This window comes from Megalobrama amblycephala, linkage group LG17 (genome assembly GCF_018812025.1).
Source record: "Megalobrama amblycephala isolate DHTTF-2021 linkage group LG17, ASM1881202v1, whole genome shotgun sequence".
In the NCBI taxonomy this organism is placed as follows: domain Eukaryota; kingdom Metazoa; phylum Chordata; class Actinopteri; order Cypriniformes; family Xenocyprididae; genus Megalobrama; species Megalobrama amblycephala.
Window position 1 is genome coordinate 3,618,460 of NC_063060.1, and position 20,134 is coordinate 3,638,593.

The following is a 20,134-nucleotide window of genomic DNA, read 5'->3' on the forward strand; positions in this document are numbered from 1 at the left end:
TGTAATATATACTTAATTTATGTATGAGTAGAATATATGTATTATTATTATTATTATTTATTAATGTGTTACGGATAGAATATATTTGTTATTTTTATAATTATATAGAATAATATATTGTTTGCATTTATTTTTATTTTTTATATATTAATTTATGTATAAGAAAAATATATTTATTATTAATTTAGTTATTGTGTTGACGGGTAGAATATAATTGTATAGAATAATATATATTTTGCCTTATTTGTATTATATATATATATATATATATATATATATATATATATATATATATATATATATATATATATATTTTTTTTTTTTTTTCATTTATGTATAAGTAGAATATATTTATTATTATAATTATATAGAATATATTTTTTGCCTTTATTTTTATTTTTTATATATTAATTTATGTATAAGCAGAATATATTTATTATTTATTTATTTATTTATTGTGTTGAAGGATAGAATAAAATTATATAGAATAATTTATTGTTTGCCTTATTTTTATTATTTATATATATTAATTTATCTATAAGTAGAATATATTTATTATTATTATTATTATTATTTATTAGTGTGTTTACGGATAGAATATATTTATTATTTTTATAATTATATAGAATAATATATTGTTTGCCTTTATTTTATTATTTATATATATTAATTTCTGTATAAGTAGAATATATTTATTTATTTATTTATTTAATTATTTGTTAATGTGTTTACGGAAAGAATATAATTATATAGAATAATATATTATATGCATTTTTGTTATTATTCATATATTAATTTATGCATAAGTAGAATATATTTATTATTATTATTATTATTATTATTATTTATTAATGTGTTTATGGATAGAATCTATTTGTTATTTTTATAATTATATAGAATAATATATTGTTTTGCCTTATTTTTATTATTTATCTTTATTTATGTGGTTATATAGAATACAGATAATATATTTGTATAAATGTATTTAGATAGAATACATTTTTTATATTTGCAATTTAAGAATCTTATTTGCAACACTCATAAAATTTTGTATCAATTAAACTTATATGCTTAGTTTCCTTACGTGTGCAATATTTAGATTATATTAGTAAAAACACATTTTTTACTGTCAAAGTATAAAGAAAAGGTGTATCTTGTAGCATAATATATGTTATTATCATAATTATGTTTTTGTTTCTATTATTGACCCTGCTTTTCTTGTAAATAACTATTGAAAATGCAACAAATGTCTGCCGTTTATTTCCCCACATTTGCTATGTAATATTATTTAGAAGTGATGAATGATTATTCTAAAGGGAATTTTGCTCTGCTCTTCCTTTGGAATGCGTCGGAACCGGAAGTGGTGGTGACGTCACGGTCGCTCTCGTATTCCCAGCGCAGGACAACAACTGACTGACTGACTGAGGAGACTGAAAACTTTGACAAACTCTCCCGAAAAGCCGCTTTAAAGTTTATTAAAGTTTCCCTCCGTGATGCGCGGGCGTGTTTAAAGCGGGCTGGCCGTGTGGCAGATGTGGACGGGCTGTTAGTGGTGGATGGAGTCGGGGTTCGGTGTCCAGCGGAGGGCCGGCGGCGGCTCGCCCGCTGTGGGAGCGTCGCAGCGCCGCAGGAAGATGCCGCCCAGAGCCGCTGATTATAAACTGCAGGTGATCATCATCGGCTCCCGTGGTGTGGGAAAGACCAGCCTGATGGAAAGATTCACTGATGACACCTTCTGCGAGGCGTGCAAGTCCACTGTGGGTAAGATAAACTGACAGAGATGTCAGTCTGGATGGGCAACAACAAGGACTGTCAGTTTATTTGTGTACTAGTACATGCTAAATTTATGCTTCGTTAATATAACAATGCAAACCACATTATTGTGCTCACAAAACAAATAAATTGCAGTTCAACTGTGCAAGTTATGGATAGATAACTATAGATGGATAATGAGTTTATTATAGTATAAACAATGAACTATTAATGATTAGTAAACTAGATTGCTAACTATGGCTAATTAATAAACTTTATATTATTGGTTTAGTATAGTTAGTTAAATAAACTATGGACAGTATGGAATAATATATGTAACTGAATAATTTGTAAACTGCAGATATAGTGTGCTTAGTAAACCATAGAAGGTTATTAAAGATTAGATAGCTATCTTTACATACTAGTTTAGTTTAGATTAATAATTATAGCTAGTTTAGATAACATTGATTGATTTGCAAAATACAGATTGTTAGCATTTGGCACTTAGATGGATATAGTTTATTGTGGAGGCATGCATCTATATATATATATATATATATATATATATATATATATATATATATATACACACTTAAATACATGTGTGTGTGTGTGTATATATATATATATATATATATATATATATATATATATATATATATATATATATATATATACACACACGCACACACACGCACACACACAAAAACATATATATATTATATTATATATATATAACATATATATATATTATGTTCTACAGTTGCTGATGCTTACCAAGGCTACATTTATTTGATCATAATACAGCAAAAACAGTAATATTGTTAAATATTATTATGATTTTAAATAACTGGCAGTGTATAATATGTAAATATATCAAATTTGTAGTTGGTTATTATCAGTTATTACATACTGTTACAACATAACTAGTGAACTGTGCATAGTGTTTTGTCATGGATAATTTAATTTAGATAACTTAAGTCAAAAAAAAAAAAAAAAAGAAGTCAATGAATTTACTTTCTAAAGTCATGACCACTGTAACATAAGACCTCAACAACACTTCAGAGGTCAGAGGGGTCAGTCTGGTCAGGAAGTTTTGGTCCTGAAAGTGTCAACAGAATCATTAGAAAATCACTTCTGGACCAGTGACCATGTAAATCAGAGAACATTTAATTTAATAACAATAATATAGTAACACATGGATGAAAACAATTCAAACGATTTATAATTTACATGAATGTTTTCATCCCTCGTTCTCGTGCCCAGCTCTTCTTTAATGTCATTACACGAGACATCTGCCAAGCACTGAATCAATCTGCGTCAGTCATGTGAACAGCAACACGTTTAGAGTCACAAAAACTTCTGATTAAAATATTAAAAACACTTTGGTTCAAAATCAGTGATTTTTAGCCAATACATGAACTACATGAAAACTGTTACGGCAAGGTTTTCACCCGCTCACTCATGACAGACCTTCACATAAGTTTAGTTTCATGCTGCTAACTATCCCAATATCCCAGAATAGCCAGACACACGTTCACACAGCTGCCGCAACATGCCTGACCGCGGTTTTCTGCGCTGTCACGCTTGTGAAATCCAGAGAACATGAGCTGTTCTTCCACTGTGGCTGTTTGTTGTCACAAACACAGGGAAACATTTAGGCCCAAAACACGCTTGACCCAAATATGTACACTACCGTTCAAAAGTTTGGGGTCAGTAAGATTTTTTAATGTTTTAAAAGAAGTATCTTCTGCTCGCCAAGCCTGCATTTATTTGATTAAAAATACAAACAAAAACAGTAATATTGTGAAATATTATTTCAATTTAAAACAGCTGTTTTCTATGTCAATATACAGTAAACTGTAATTTATTCCTGTGATCTAAGCTGAATTTTCAACATCATTACTCCAGTCTTCAGTGTCACATGATCCTTCAGAAATCATTCTGATATGATGATTTGCTGCTCAAGAAACATTCATTATTATTATCAATGTTGAAAACAGTTGTGTACAATTTTTTTTCCAAAATTCTTCGATGAATAGAAAGTTCAAAAGAACAGCATTTATTTAAAATAGAATATTTTCTAACATTATAATTGTCTTTACTGTAACTTTTGATCAGTTTAACTCATCCTTGATGAATAAAAGTATTGAGTAATTTTATTTCTATCCCCCAAAAATAAAATTAAAAATCTTACTGACCCCAAACTTTTGAACGGTAGTGTACATTAAATATTAATGATTTCAATCAACTGTGAGGAACTTTAAAGCTGACTGATCTTACATCTTATTTCTTCTCGTTTTGTCTGTGATTTTGAAGGTGTGGATTTTAAAATCAAAACGGTGGAGCTGAGAGGAAAGAAGATCAGGTTACAGATCTGGTGAGTGGAGAGGAAGTGCTGTGTCCTTATCATTGACTCAGCCCACCATGTCACTTCCTGTGTCTCAGAAGCACATGAGATCAAGTCGTTCTGCACCAAGTCATAAATTCCAGACCAGAGTCTCTGAGTCAAACATCTTTCATGTGTAGCTATTGAGATTTAATCAGCTGTGTTTGCCTACAGTTAACCAGCCATTAACTAACACTGTGGCATTGAGTAAACTCACAGAGAGATCTGGAATTTTGCATATCCAGAGTTATTAAAGCATTATAGTAAACTTGTAACTTTTATTATTGTGACATTAAATCTGTGATTACACGCTCGCTGCATCCCAGAATTCAACAATGAATGTAAATATGTGCATTTTAAGTTTGATATCACTAATATCATCTCGCTAACTGAAATGTATGTCCATGTACATACCTTCTCACCTACTCTTTATCAATCCCACTGTCCCCTGGTTGTTAATTCTGTTTCATTCCATTTTATTCTTTCCTATTCAGTTATTTTGTCCAGTTCTCTTGTGGTTTGGTTCTATTGTTTGTTATTCTGTTTCTTCTATTTGATTCTTGTCTTCTCTTCTCTGCTCTGTTCTGATAAGTTCTATTCTCTTTTATTTGGTTTGGCTCTGTTATATTCTATTCTACTTGTTTACTTGGTAGCGCTGAAACCCTATTATAATTGTTAAAATTTCCAAGGATCAGCATTCTCCCCTAAAAGTGATCGTGCAGACCAAACCGTAAGTCATGAAGACTTGAAACTTTGAGGGATGGTAGTACTCACACCATCTATACCAGTGGTTCCCAAACTGGGGTACGTGAGGTGACAAAAGGGGGTATGCAAACAAAATGCGGAGTAGTGAATTTAACTCTACCATACCTTAAAATAATATTAAACCCGAGCATGTATTTATAACTGGCAAAATGCCGTAAATCCATTACATTAAATCAAATTACCTCATGTTTTGCAGTCTAAAATGACTGCATCCACACAAGCAGCATGCATATGATAGATTGCGTGCAGTCTGCTGGCTTAAATCGCGCTAAATTACTGCCGTTCTTGACAATGCACCTTTGATTAAGCACTTGCATGAAGAACAATTATAGACACAGATAGTGGCTTTATATCAATTTAAGACTCAAACTTTCTTCTATACAAAAACATACCTTGTGTGAGTTCTTGTATTTAATGTTGATAACGAGGAAGAATGCAATTGTACCCAAATATCCACATGACTGCAAACGTGCATTATTATACAACAGGTCAAAAAACAAAACGTACATTTTAAACACAGTACTGTCAGTATTTACTCTATTTTGCAACGAAAACCAGAGCAGAACTACAACACACGAATGCGGCTTTGAACGAATCGTGAGAGTCATTGATTCAATGATTCATTCACAGTCACTTGCTTCATTACTGAATGAATGACTCGATGACTCACTCATAAAAACAGTGACTTGCTGCCACCTACTGGCAGTTTTAGTTTAATATTTAAAAGTATCACTTCGTTTTACCATCATTGCATATTTCTCTATTAAACATTTTTTATTTAAAACATTATTTATTTTATAAAGTTATTCATAAACGTAAAAATATGCACTGGAAAATCAATTTAGGGGGCAAATGTTGTCCCTTAATGGAAAAGGTGTGACTGCAGTCGAAGTGAAAGAGAGGGGGTACGCAGAAGGATGGGAATCCCTTCAGGGGGTACTCCACGCTAAAAAGTTTGAGAACCACTGATCTACACCGTCAGCAAGGCTCAGCCCGATCGGCCTGATGGGGGCACTACAGTGGTCAAAAGTACAAAATGGCTCATAACTCTTAAACCGTTTGTCGGATTCGCTCTTCGCAATTTTCAAGTATTTTGGATTTTGCAAACTAGTCCTAGGTTTTTGACCCGATCGGAACCAAACCAGTGCAGCGAGATTCTCTAGAGTCTGATTGTCAATAGTTATATAAAAATAGTTTAAATCCTGATTCACGGTCTCTATGGGCCGCCAAAACGTTCGAAGTTGGTGGAGCCACTTTTACTAAAATGGCTATAACTCGTGAACAGAATGAGATATTTTCACCAAACTTGGCACACCTGTGTAAGTGCTCATTTTGTGGTCGCGTGAAAAAGGACGCTGCGACTGGCTACTTGGTGGCGCAATAACAGGAAGAAAATGGCTATAACTACTTCACCGTTGAAAATTGGCATGCAGTGTCTTTGTCCGAGGTGCCATGATTGTCTATGAGGACATTGACGCATCTCAAAAAACATCTCCGCCATCAGCCACTGAAGTTTGAGCAGTAAGGTTAACAGAGGCCGATCGGAACAACTCGCTGGGCCTATTTGACTCACTGCTCTAGAGGCCTGTGAGAAATTCAAAAGAAATCGGCCACCGGGGGGCGCCATCGTGTTTTTCACATGCATGATTTCCGCGCACGACATTTGCACCACATGGTAGAAATCCTCATTCTGAGCAACTTTGCCTCTAGGACCACCTCTGTCCATCGAATCATTCGCTAAATATTGGAGATTATTTCAAAAAACAACTTTGGTGAACTAGTCCTAGGTTTTTGGCTCAACCTTGATAACTGTTAAAAACCTTTATAAACCATAAATTTCCAATGGTAAATTGCCTGTATTTGCTGTAAATGGTCTTTTACATCTATGATCGTGGTTACATGCTTGCTAAATAAAACATAATATCTTTTTACGCATGTGCTTAAAGGCCTTAAAGCGCTTGAACCCCAATGTTTGCTGCTCGCAGCTATATTTTAATTTGGGTCTGTTCTATTCTATTCTGTTTGGTTCTATTCTGTACAATTCTATTCAGATAGAGTTTACTTCATTCAGTTCTATGTTGGGATGTCACTTTTCAAGAATTTTTGATTGCCATGGTTGATTGTGATTTAAAATTAATACAGAAAATCACATGTGGAGGACTCCAAATAATTGAAAAATAAAAACTGTGAGTATATGCATTTTCCCTCTTAATACATTTTGGCTGTTTAGCATAAGTTTAATTCGTTTAAATTACCATTCATTTATGACTAATAATGTGGAGCCTATAGAAAATACAGATACAAGACTTTCTTGTTGTGAATGTTATAATAATTTTTATAGACAAGCCAAATCACAAAATCAATTAAAAACAATGGATTAGAATAGTCAATTAGATTACCGACAACAATAAATCAATCATAGGTTAATCATGAACATCCCTAGTTCTGTTCTATGTAGTTTTATATGTTTCTGTACTATTTCAGAAGTTCTACTCTACTCTATTCTGCTCTGTATTAGTGTAAATTAATCTTTGTTATTCCATAACTTGTCTGTTCCAGTGAAGTCTGGGACAGTCATCTGCTAACTAATCACAAACTAATACTAACCCATCACCTCCCCACCCACTTTATGATTATTTTATTTCCCTTTGACCCTGAAACACGCCGGCTTCTCTCACAACACACTTCTGCAGATGTCTGTGCTTTTGAACGTCATGTCTGTAACACGTGTCCACTCACATCCAGCTACCCAGCATCCACGGCTCCTTCACTGTCCGTCTTAACTGCTCATTGACATGTGACGCCTCACCGGTCCTCTTTGCGACATCATATCCTGTTTTGGAAAAATGCAGCCAGACTAGGGTGGATAAGGTACAGTAAAAATGAGGAGATAAACATCTGTCATGTGCAGTAATGTGTTTTTTCTTTTTCCTTTGAATCACGATGTGAAAAATCTTCTCGAATGCTTTTTGAAATAATTCAAGTAAAAGCACTTGGTAAAGCAAAAATGATCACATGCTGATCATATAAGTAATGAACCGTTCCTGTTCTTATTGTGAGTGATTCATGTTGTTTGTCTTTGCAATCTATTATGAAAATGAAAATAAATTGACGTTCTTTTTCAGCTGATGCGACAAATCTTCTTACGTTTTCAACTTCTCCCCTCCAACCGCCTGTGATTATAGAGACACTTTTCACTGTCAAATCAGTGCTCTTTCTCTTATAGTCTAGCATATGATTTATTCAGCACTCTAAACGTCATGTGAGTCTAATAATGTTAAATAATTTCAGGGACACAGCAGGTCAGGAGAGGTTTAACAGCATCACTTCAGCGTATTACCGCGGCGCAAAAGGCATCGTGCTGGTCTACGACATCACCAAGCAGGAAACCTTCGACGACCTGCCTAAATGGATGAAGATGATAGACAAGGTGCTCAAACATCAAAAACACTGATTCATTTTCTGTTGTGCAGCAAATATTTGCTTCCACACCAGGTGAACTCTTTTTGGTTCTGTGCAGTATGCGTCAGAGGATGCTGAGCTCCTATTGGTTGGGAACAAACTGGACTGCGAGTCTGATCGCGCCATCTCACGGCAACAAGCTGAGAGGGTGAGACGGGTGTTATTTTAGTATTATTTATATTCCATTATAGTTTTTATTAATATTTTGAATTAGCTTTTATTTTTATATTTTCAGTTTTCATTTAAGTTTTAGAAATTTTGTCATGTGCATTTGTCATTTTTGTTAGTTTTAAGTATATTTATTTTTAGCATTCGTTTTTATTTCAGTTTTAGTTTTAGTAATTTTAGTACATTTCAATTTAAACTTATTTCAGTTAATTACCAAGGCAACATTTCTAATTTTCATTTCCATTTTTTTTAAAAATTTAAAGTGGTCATATGATGCCATTTTAAAAGTTCATTATTTGGATTATTGGGTGTAACAGAATAGGTTAACATGCTTTAATGTTAAAAAAATTATTTTTCACATACTGTACATTATTACAGCTCCTCTTTTTCCAGTCTGTCTCAAACGCACTGATTTCTTCAAAGCCCCTCCTTCTGAAAAGCCTAGAGTGATCTGATTGGCCAGCTGACCCAGTGCGTTGTGATTGGCCAAACACCTGAATTGTGTGTTGGAAATGTAATACCCCTTTACCATAATCATGAGGTTCAGCTTTCAAGGCTTTAAGCAATTGTAAACGCACCGTTAGTAATGTCATTGATTTTTACCGTATCAGTTCGAGGCCGAGTCAGATTCTAAAAATGTGGATGATCATGCCGATCAATTGGAACCAACTTTGCTAGCGCATCTTGAGCAGAACGTTTCACAGTGTTAAGTAGTCTTTGTATAAAGCTGGCGTTGTGCTCTCCCAGGTCCTCCATAAAATGTTCTGTGCACAAGCAAACTTTTAGGTTGTACTGCTCAGGAACAGCTTTATAAATACATCTTTACCTCTGAATAATAATTTCATTTGTTTTCGGAAGGCCAAAAAAAACCTGTTTCGTTTTCAAACACAGTGTCTCCACGACATAAAGCCTCGCCTTCTTTCCTTCCATATGCCTTTGAGCGGGCATTATGCTAATATTTCACATTGTGATGTGGATGTTTGAGGGTGTGATATTTAGACTTCGATTGAGGCGTTTTAGACAGGTCTGGATCATAGACTGTAAAAAAAAAAGATGGACGACACGACGCCGCTTCCTTCCATTGTAATGAACTGAAGCCAAAATGGGCAGACGAATGGGCGCTGACACGTTACGCAATACGTCAAAAAAAAAAAAGTTTGGAGCCTGGGAATGCGCAGAAGGAATCGTCAGTGGAGCCCGGAGGCCGAGTCGCTGTATCAAACTTCCGCCCAGACGACTGCGTCATCATTCATGTATTTTAAATAGACTATAAAAATTATACACAATTTAAAATTCTACCTATAAAATAATAGGCTATTCTGTTTCTAGAGCAATAATATTTTTGAAACAGCAAATTCAGTAGATAAACTCAATATAATATGCCACTAGAAACAACTCTAATCGTCAGAAACGGTCCTGCCATTTTAAATCAAGTTCAACTAACGTTACAGGAGATCGATTGCTGTAATTAGAGTCGGCTATCATTAGTTTTGTCCTGCTAATTATTATTTTATACCCATAAAAATAATAAGTAACTGCCAGATAACGATCACCTGCTTTTCCTGACATGGTTAACATTAGGTGTGTTATCTTAACTAATAACATTTATTAATTAGCTTATGAAGCCCACATTTAATGTTACAGAAAAAAGTTCAGTGATCCATCAGATCCTGTAGGTCGGTTAGTACAGTTTACTGCTGAACAACTCATTTTGTTGGTGTTAAATAACAAAGAAATCGAAAATTAATAGTTAGATAATACATCTTCAATCTCCCCTCGAAACTCCGACAGTCCTCAGACAAGCTGTCAATCAACTGCAAATCATGACGACACGCCCCGTTTTTATAGCATCAAATTGCTAGCTAAAATCTAAATTATCACAAAAACGAACAATATATCAGCGTGATAACAACTACCTTAAATGACCAAAACCATGTTTCATAAAGTTTTATTTGAAGCAGAATTTATTTTTAAGTTTTCACTTTAGTCTCATTCGACTGCATTGAGAGGGCGGGGTTTATGACCTGTACTGCATCCAGCCTCCAGGGGGCGATCAAAGAGCCCGCAGCTTCACTTTTCAGGACATATGAGACACACCCGTTCTGGATCAATGTCCTCTGGTAGATAGAATAAATGCATTTGTGGGAGACAGAGCTTTTAACTTTGCAGATCTTATACATGCACATACAGCTACAGCTACATTGCACACTAAAGGAAAACATGAAAAAGCATCAAATGACCACTTTAAGCTTTATAATTTCTTTTCTTTCGGCTTTATTTCCATTACCAAAAAACAAGTGACTTTTAATAGTTTTAGTTAAAGGGGACATATCATGAAAATCTGACTTTTTCCGTGTTTAAGTGCTATAATCGGGTCCCCAGTGCATCTACCAACCCAGATAACCTTGAAAAGGACAGCCCTGTAACTTTGATTTGGCAAGCCTTTCTCTGCAAGCATGTGAAAAAAAGATAGTTCGATTGCTAAAAAAGTTCTTCCTGAGTCTCTCTATCAGGTTTGAACAATGTAAGGCTGAACACCGTTACTGACAATCCTCATTTTGTCTGCGTGAGATTCTCCAGCTTTGTTGTTGTTGAGCAACTGAAGCGTTAAAGCGTTAAACAGGAGCAGCAGCTCATTTGCATTTAAAGGGACACACAAGAACGGCGTGTTTTTGCTCACACCCAAATTGGGGCAAATTTGACAAGCTATAATAAATGATCTGTGGGGTATTTTGAGCTGAAACTTCACAGACACATTCTGGGGACATCAGAGACTTATATTTCATCTTGTGAAAAAGGCCATTATTGGTCCCCTTTAACAATAACAACACTGGGTGAGAGCAGTGGTGCAGAATATGTTTCCTATGAGACACAAAGAGCTCCTGTTTTTAGTCTGATACCTTAATTATTTGCTGTTATTGCTTTAGTATAGCCTGAATTTAGTATTTTAGATTCAGCTGTATAATGCAGTATCAGGTTTACCTTGACATTTAGTTTAGTGGAGGAAGATGCTGAATTGCATCTCAGTGTCTTTCAGTCCGTCCAAATCCCTGGACACAGGGACATTATTATCCTGAGTGCTCCACAAAGAGATTCTCTGAATGCTCTAAATAGTGCCTCCGCCAACCTTCCCAAACCCTCTGAAACTAAAACTAACTCTGTTTGTGTGTGAGAACACACTTTAGTTCACCCAAACATGATTTACTCAATCCAGTGTCATTCAAGAGTATCATAAAAGCAGTCCATACATCTTCTGAAGTCATACAATAGCTAGGTGTGTTAACATTCTAGAACAGAAAGAGGCTCAGTTAAGTGATTGTATTTGAAAGGTAACATATATTTAATTATTTGAATATTTAACCCATTCAGGAGAACCTGAAATAAAGTTTGTTTTCTCTTCTCTGAATGGCAGTTTGCTTCACGGATATCAGGGATGCGTTTCTGTGAGGCCAGTGCCAAGGATAACTTTAACGTGGATGAGATATTCCTTAAACTAGTTGATGACATTTTGAGTAAGGTAAGTGGGGCTGTTTTGTTAACTGTTTTGATGAATTCTTCTCCCACCATAACATTCACTTTAAAACATTTGCCTTCAGTTTCACAGTCAAGGCTTAAGTCATGTCAAGTCAAGTCAAGTCACCTTTATTTATATAGCGCATTTTACAATGCAGATTGTGTCAAAGCAGCTTTACAGTGATAACTGGTACATAATTTTGGCTGCACAGCAGCTCTTAAAGAATGGTGTCAATGCAGGCAGATCAAAGCACTGTTGAATATCAAAATTCAAGTCAAATATCAAGTGTCCCCAACCAAGCAAGCCAAAGGCGACAGCGGCAAGGAACCCAAACTCCAACAGGTGACATCAGGTAGCAAACTGGTGGCAAATAGGTGTTAAGAAGGAGAAAAAAACCTTGGGAAAAACCAGGCTTAGTCGGGGGGCCAGTTCTAGTCCCAGACTAAAATGCATGTTTAACAAAGGAACTTACACTGACATATCTTAAAATATGTCAATGCCGTTGTTTTGTCTCAAGATGCAACTAGTAATATTTTTTTCTAAGGCACATTTATAAAAGCCACTTAAATGCCCTAATTGAACTAAGGACTAATCCTGTCTTAATTTAAGACCGGAAAATAGTGAGTTTGACTGAGTGCCTAAAAATGTGGCGTTCATCGGCTATCATGGGTGTTTCTGGCCCAAATAGTATCATCAAGAGCTAAACAGAGTTTTTAGGATGACAGTAGACTCACAGAGCCAGAATTTGACTATTGACATGAAGTCAGACCTACTTTCCAGTTTATTATTGCCAAGAACCACCCACTTAGACAGAAAGGAACCGTCTGACCTGCATGTAATCAACTGCGGTTTGTTTTGTACATGACATTTAGGAAACCAAAGCAGGTGAGATATCCCATTTACATGCTGAACAAATGGTGCATTCAAGTCATGTTGAAAAGATTGTATTTATGAGTTGAACGCACAGCAGTGAAATCATCAGGCTTTTATTTACAACAAAATAAGCTAATTCCCTGCACAAAATATAATGGCATTGTAATATACCAATATAATATGTAACGATAAAGTTTACAGTGGCTTCATAAATAATTAAAAACATTAAAATGCAAAACACCTGATGCATTCTTTGTTCTTCATTTTCTAGAAATATGCTGTATTTTTGTGTAGTTAATTGAAAGAAGTTACACCTCCATCTTCCTATGACAAAAGTGACTTGAACACAACATAAAACGTCTCGGTTACATATGTAACCCTCGTTCCCTGAAGGAGGGAACGGAGACGTACGTCAGTAGTGACCGACGAATTGGGATATCGCTTAGAGAGCCCTATCAGCTTCGTGTAAACTAAAACAAGCCAATGGAATTGGCGTGCGATATTTGCATAATGCGCACCGCCCCCGACAGGTGTATATAAATAGGAAGCAGATGCAATCGCACTCTGTTTTTCGCTGAGGAGACAACTGGTGTCCGCGCTACAGCGAGGGTACAGAAACTGTGGCGACGGGACGTACGTCTCCGTTCCCTCCTTCAGGGAACGAGGGTTACATATGTAACCGAGACGTTCCCTTTCAGTCGGTCACGTTCGACGTACGTCAGTAGTGACCGACGAATTGGGATCCCAACTAAAGCGCCACAGTTACGAAACCCCTTCCAGTGCCCAGCGCAAGCTCAGCCGCCCATAGCACCGGCTGGCGGTGAAGGGGGCGAGCTTACACCGAGAGAGTCTACTGCTGTCTAACCAATACCCACTAAGTAAACTAGATTGCACTGGGAAAGCGAACCCGTAAGGGACGCTGCGGAGACCACTACCTACCCAATGGGGGAGGAGTTTACGTGGGAAATACACACATGGACTGGCCCGGGGGGCAGTACGCATATGGAGTCCCTGGGATGGCTCCACCTGGTAGGGGGAGACTCATCTGACAGGTGACAGCAGAGCTGGCTCTGCTAAGGGAAAGACACGGACTCGGCCCGTAGGGAGTTTTAAACCGTGGAATATACACATATGGGACCGCTCACGTAGAGGGGTCACGACATATGGGCCCCAGCCAACAGACAGCGTCAGCGACGGATGTAGGCCTGGCATCAGACACTCCGCAATGTCCGAGCCGAAGGGGGAGGCGGAGGAGCTCGACAGGGTTCGCCAAGCGGGGAACACGACTGGAGAGAAGTATGCACGTATCCGGCCAGTGGCGGGAATGGCATTGCAAGCCGACACTAGAGTGGGTACAACACGTCTACCGACTAGTGGATGCGAGTACACGTGAAGATACCGGCTCTACACGTAGGCTATAAAACCTAGCGAACGTGTTTGGTGTCGCCCAGCCCGCAGCTCTACAGATATCTGTCAGCGAGGCGCCATGAGCCAGCGCCCAGGAAGAGGCCACCCCTCTGGTGGAGTGGGCTCTCAACCCGAGTGGGCAAGGCACACCTTGGGATTCATACGCCAAGGCGATGGCATCCACTATCCAGTGGGCCATCCTCTGCTTGGAGACAACCTTCCCCTTCTGCTGGCCTCCGTAACAGATGAAGAGCTGATCTGAGGACCTGAAGCTTCGCGTTCTATCCACGTAAACGCGCAGAGCGCGGACGGGACAGAGCAAAGCTAGGGCTGGGTCTGCCTCCTCCGAGGGCAGCGCTTGCAGGTTCACTACCTGATCTCTGAAGGGAGTGGTAGGAACCTTGGGCACGTATCCAGGCCGGGGTCTCAGGATGACGTGAGAATCACCGGGCCCGAACTCTAGGCACGCTTCGTCGACCGAAAACGCATGCAGGTCCCCTACCCTCTTCAGGGAAGCCAATGCGACCAGAAGGACAGTTTTTAGGGACATAACCTTCAGGTCGACTGATCGCAAAGGCTCAAAGGGATGACCCCGGAGAGCTGTGAGAACCAGGGTCAGATCCCAAGAGGGTACGGAGGAAGGGCGAGGAGGATTTAGTCTCCTCGCCCCCCTCAGGAACCTGACGATCAGATCGTGTCTCCCCAGGGACTTACCCTCAACTGCGTGGTGATGTGCAGCGATAGCGGAAACATACACCTTCAGGGTGGAGGGAGACAACATACGCTCCAACCCTTCTTGCAGGAAGGAAAGCACAGATCTGACCGAGCATGATCGGGGGTCCTCTCGGCGAGAGGCGCACCATTCGACGAACAGGTTCCACTTCAGCGCGTAGAGACCCCTAGTGGAAGGAGCTCTAGCGGAAGTGATGGTGTCTACGACCGCTTGCGGGAGATCACTCAGAACCTCCGCATCCCGTCCAGGGACCACACGTGGAGGTTCCACAGATCGGGACGCGGGTGCCACAGGGTGCCCCGTCTCTGAGTCAGGAGGTCCTTCCTCAGAGGAATCGGCCAGGGAGGGGCTGTCGCGAGGAGAATGAGGTCTGAGAACCAGGTCCGAGTGGGCCAGTACGGAGCCACTAACAGAACCTGCTCCCCGTCCTCCCTGACCTTGCACATGAGTTGTGCAAGAAGGCTCACTGGGGGAAACGCATATTTGCGCAGACCCGGGGGCCAGCTGTGTGCCAGGGCATCCGTGCCGAGCGTGCCGCCGGTCAGGGCATAAAACCACTGGCAGAGGGCAGTTTCCGGGGAGGCAAACAGGTCTACCTGGGCCTCGCCGAAATGCTGCCAAATCAGCTGGACCGCCTGGGGGTGGAGCCGCCACTCGCCCGCAAGTGGAGGCTGCCGTGAGAGCTCGTCGGCTGCACGGTAGAGCACACCTGAGACACGAGTGGCCCGAAGGGACCTCAGATCCTTCTGACTCCACAACAAGAGATGGCGGGCGAGTTGCGACATGCGACGGAAGCGTAGACCACCTTGACGGTCGATGTACGCAACGGCCGCAGTGCTGTGTGAGCGGACTAGAACGTGCTTGCCTGACAACAGCTTCTTGAAGCGGGCCAGCGCAAGACGAACCGCTAGCAACTCGAGGCAATTGATATGCCAATGCAGCTGAGGCCCCGTCCAAAGACCTGTCACTGCATGCCCGTTGTACGTGGCCCCCTATCCCGTGGCAGAGGCATCTGTGGAGACCACAGCGTGCCTGGACACTCGTTCGAGGGGTACTCCGGCCCGCAGGAACGAAGGGTCCGACCACCGGACAAGGGTGGGACGGCAGCTCGGTGTCACGGGAACACGGAGCGTGCCGCACTGCCACGCCCATCTCGGGACCCGGCCGCGGAGCCAGTGTTGAAGCGGTCTCATATGAAGCAATCCGAGCGGCGTTACCGCGGCTGCAGATGCCATATGCCCCAGGAGCCTCTGAAAATCTTTCAGTGGAGCCGCTGTCCTGCACTTGAGCGAGCTCAGGCAGTTCAACACCGACTGGACGCGCGCCTCGGTGAGACGCGCAGTCCGTGCGACCGAGTCTAGCTCGAGACCGAGACAAGAGATCCTCTGCCCGGGGGCAAGTTTGCTCTTGTCCCAGTTGACCTGAAGACCCAACCGGCTGGGAGCTAAAACCATGTCGGGTAGGACTTTGTACTGACATGCCCGACCCTCGAACGCAGACCGGAGGAAGGATCTGTGTCGAGGCAGAATCGAGACATGAAAGTACGCGTCCTTCAGGTCTATTGCTGCAAACCAATCCTGGGGACGGTCCAGGATTGGCCGTAGCCCACCGCCCTTTTTCGGTACAATGAAGTAGGGGCAGTAGAACCCCGACTTCATATCGGCTGGAGGGACCGGCTCGATTGTATCCTTCGCCAGGAGGACAGCAATCTCCGCCCGGAGAACAGGTGCACTGTCCAACGACACCTGAGTGAAGTGGACAGCCCTGAAGACCGGGGGACGCCGGGCGAACTGAATCGCATAGCCGAGTCTGATAGTACGAATGAGCCAACTGGACAGGCTGGGGAGCGCTCTTTTTTTTGGATTGGTTGCACACCAAAGGTAACGGCTGGACAGTCCGTAGAGGGCCCAGCGGAAACCAACGGTGGCACGATGGGTTGCGGTGCTGATGAGGCGGCAGGGGCCCGAGGAGCGTTTCCGCTCGGCGGGGAAGCCCTGACCGTAAGCCTCAGGTCACCCTTCCTATACACCGCCGAACCGTCATTCCGGCCCGGGCCGGAAAAAACGGTCGAACGGGGCACAGGGGAGGGGGCCCCCGCTTCCTGAGACTTCAGGAAGGAGAGTCTCGACCTCAGCACCGCGATAGTCATGTTCCCGCAATGGGAACATGAACCATTCACAAAAGCTGCTTCAGCGTGCTGAATGCCCAAACACGAGATGCAACGATTGTGCCCATCAGCAGGGACCAGGGAACGACCGCACCCATTAACGCACAGACGAAATGACATACTGTCAGGGTTCGTCTGTAAAGCTCTTTTAGAAGGGGAAAACAGTCAACTCGCTCGTGCCGAAGCACACAGGGAGTGACGCGATGTGCCAGGTACACCACTCCCTGGACACACCGAGGAACCGGCCCAAATCGCAACACACACACTTTCACTCTAGGCGTGTGCTGTGAAAACAGCAGTTGAGAGCTATAGCTCGGATCCTCGGGAGCTCGCGACCTCGCTGTAGCACCGTTACACCGGCACACACGGCTTGCTGTGAATCCTCTTCGAGGCAGTTTAGTTCACACAAACAGTCTTCTTAAACAGGACACCACTGAATGGCTCCGAAGCGAAAGACAGAGTGCGATTGCATCTGCTTCCTATTTATATACACCTGTCGGGGGCGGTGCGCATTATGCAAATATCGCACGCCAATTCCATTGGCTTGTTTTAGTTTACACGAAGCTGATAGGGCTCTCTAAGCGATATCCCAATTCGTCGGGCACTACTGAAGTACGTCGAACGTGACCGACTGAAAGGGAACTTTGATTATCTTAAGATTTTCAAAGATTTGATGCTGTAAACTTTTGCAAGTGCAGTAATTACTAATATAATGAATTATTATTTATTCCTCATTCCCCATTAGGGCTGCACAATTTGGGGAAAAATTCTAATTGTGATTTTGCGATTGCAATTTTAAAATGCAATTTTAATGAAATCTCCAGTTTTTTTCTTTGCTTATTTGTAGGGTTGCATAATTTTGTGATTAAATATCAATATGACTATGAAATAATAATAATTATATTAATAATGGTAACTATTATTATTATTATGAAATAAAAATACTTAACAAAATATTGTAATTGTAATATTCACCATAAAATAAAATAAAAATGAGTATTTAAGAAAAATTATATAATTATTTTATTTTACAGGAAAAATTGCACACTGTACATATTCTGTATACATTGTATAGTTTTGTATATTTTTCATAAAAATCGGTTCTATTTTATTTACATCATATCATATTTCTTCATAGTTTATTATATTTATTATATTCTGTTTTTTATGTCCTAGCTAACTAAGGAAAAAACATTTCGCTACATTATATCATATGTATGTGACAAATAAAGAACTGTAAAATTGCAATATGGCTATCTTTATTTCTTTATTTCCAAATGATCAGCTTTTATTTTGTCGGAAAAATGCAGGAAGCCCTTAAAGCTTTTGTTTTGTTGACAAAAAGTGCATTCACGAATGTCTGTTTTAAGCGCCCCAAACTCCAAGCACATGCATTTCAGTTTTATGTGATTGATCGTGCAGCCCTGTTTCACATCTCTTTTGATCAAAAGCATGCCATTTTTGTGTGTAATATACGTCAGACTGTCAGTGAAGAGTCTTTAACATCTTATAATCTTACATAATGTTGTCTTTCCACAGATGCCACTTGAAGTCCCCAGTAAAGAGCTGTCCAACAGTGTCCTGTCCCTTCAGCCCGAACCTGAAATCCCACCAGAGCTGCCTCCACCTCGCATGCGCTGCTGTTGAGACTCGGTTCATGCTTTATTTAGAAACCCAACAGCTCCTTCCCTCTTATAACCCAACACATGCTGTTACAGACTCCCGCCACCAGGGGCCCATGTCGTGACGCCCTCACACCAGTGATCTTGAGACTCCAGCCCATATGGTTGATGAGATGATGGCCAGAGAAGATGAAAGACAAAACGCTCAATATCGCATTTAATCTTCCCTCGCTGTAGATTACGCACAAATGATAGACTGTGCAATTATTTATAGTCCCTAATTTGGTACCTCTAGATGCCAATAAAGAACATCCATATCATCACACACAAACATGGATGCATTTGTTTTTGACAGCCCATACGTACACTACCTCATTTCTGGGAAGCACACGAATGCGTTGATCTGACACGTGCCTTTCCTATCGGATACTGCTGCACACGCGCCACAAACACGCATGAAATGAGTACAAACGTATGTCATAACCCATCAACTCCTATTTATATGTAGTTTACATCATCTCTTACGCTTAGCAGAAACAAGAAACTACCATTTATATCAGACGATTGAGACTGTACCCTTGTCTTTCACTTCTCTTCACGTTTCAAGCACGCATTCGACATTTCTCATAGAAAACTTTCCTGGACTCAAATTAAGAAGGTGTTTTCCAAATTGATTTGGCATTAAAAGCGAAGTGGATCTACATTTCATGCCAAGTGGAATTCATTTCTGTCGGCTGTGTTTTTGCGAGGTGGTTTGTTCGGCCCGTTATTAATCGCCAGCGTGGTTGGGTTTGAAGTATATAATGTTTTTTTGCCTTATGTTATCATTGTTACTGTTTTTGAGGTGGGCGTCTGTTGAGTTATCCGTTGTGTTTTGCACTACAATCCATTCATAGCTAGTTTACAAACAGCTAAAATGCAGAACGTTAGTGAAGGACCTGTGTACAGAAGATTAACCTTATCATTCAGAGTTTTGGTATTTAGTAGTCCTCTTTCAGTGTCATATAACTTGCGTAGAATAAAGGAGGTCATTAATAGGGTGTCGCACAGACTGAGTTCATTGTTTTATTCGCTGGATTTGGATCGCAGAACTGAAATGCTCTCGCCGAAAGGGCTATTTCTCCGTGGAGAGCAGATTGAGATTAAAAAGGGACATTTAAGAGGATCGTTTTGATGCTCGGACAGCGTCACTAACTGAAGTACGCTTGTTCTCTTCAGTTAACATCACTATGCCTCTGCGTTCTTGGAAAAACACTGATTCTACTGGATTTACGTTGAATTG

At 40.2% G+C, this 20,134-nt stretch overlaps 1 protein-coding gene across 1 annotated transcript; it reads left to right on the forward strand.

Moving 5' to 3' along the window:
- Nucleotides 1-1,343: 1,343 nt before the first annotated feature.
- rab12 (RAB12, member RAS oncogene family) lies at nt 1,344-19,889 on the forward strand. The gene is made up of 6 exons (XM_048163323.1): nt 1,344-1,761; nt 4,072-4,132; nt 8,198-8,336; nt 8,427-8,516; nt 11,949-12,053; nt 18,770-19,889. Exons 1-6 carry the CDS (start codon nt 1,557-1,559, stop codon nt 18,875-18,877), a joined length of 708 nt encoding a protein of 235 aa, XP_048019280.1. The 5' UTR covers nt 1,344-1,556; the 3' UTR covers nt 18,878-19,889.
- The last annotated feature ends 245 nt before the right edge of the window (nt 19,890-20,134 follow it).

Coding starts and splice junctions, on each gene's coding strand:
- rab12 (XM_048163323.1), top strand. CDS start 1,557: ATGGAGTCGGGGTTCGGTGTCCAGCGGAGGGCCGGCGGCGGCTCGCCC. Junction 1,762..4,071: donor GGCGTGCAAGTCCACTGTGG/GTAAGATAAACT, acceptor GTGATTTTGAAG/GTGTGGATTTTAAAATCAAA. Junction 4,133..8,197: donor AAGATCAGGTTACAGATCTG/GTGAGTGGAGAG, acceptor AAATAATTTCAG/GGACACAGCAGGTCAGGAGA.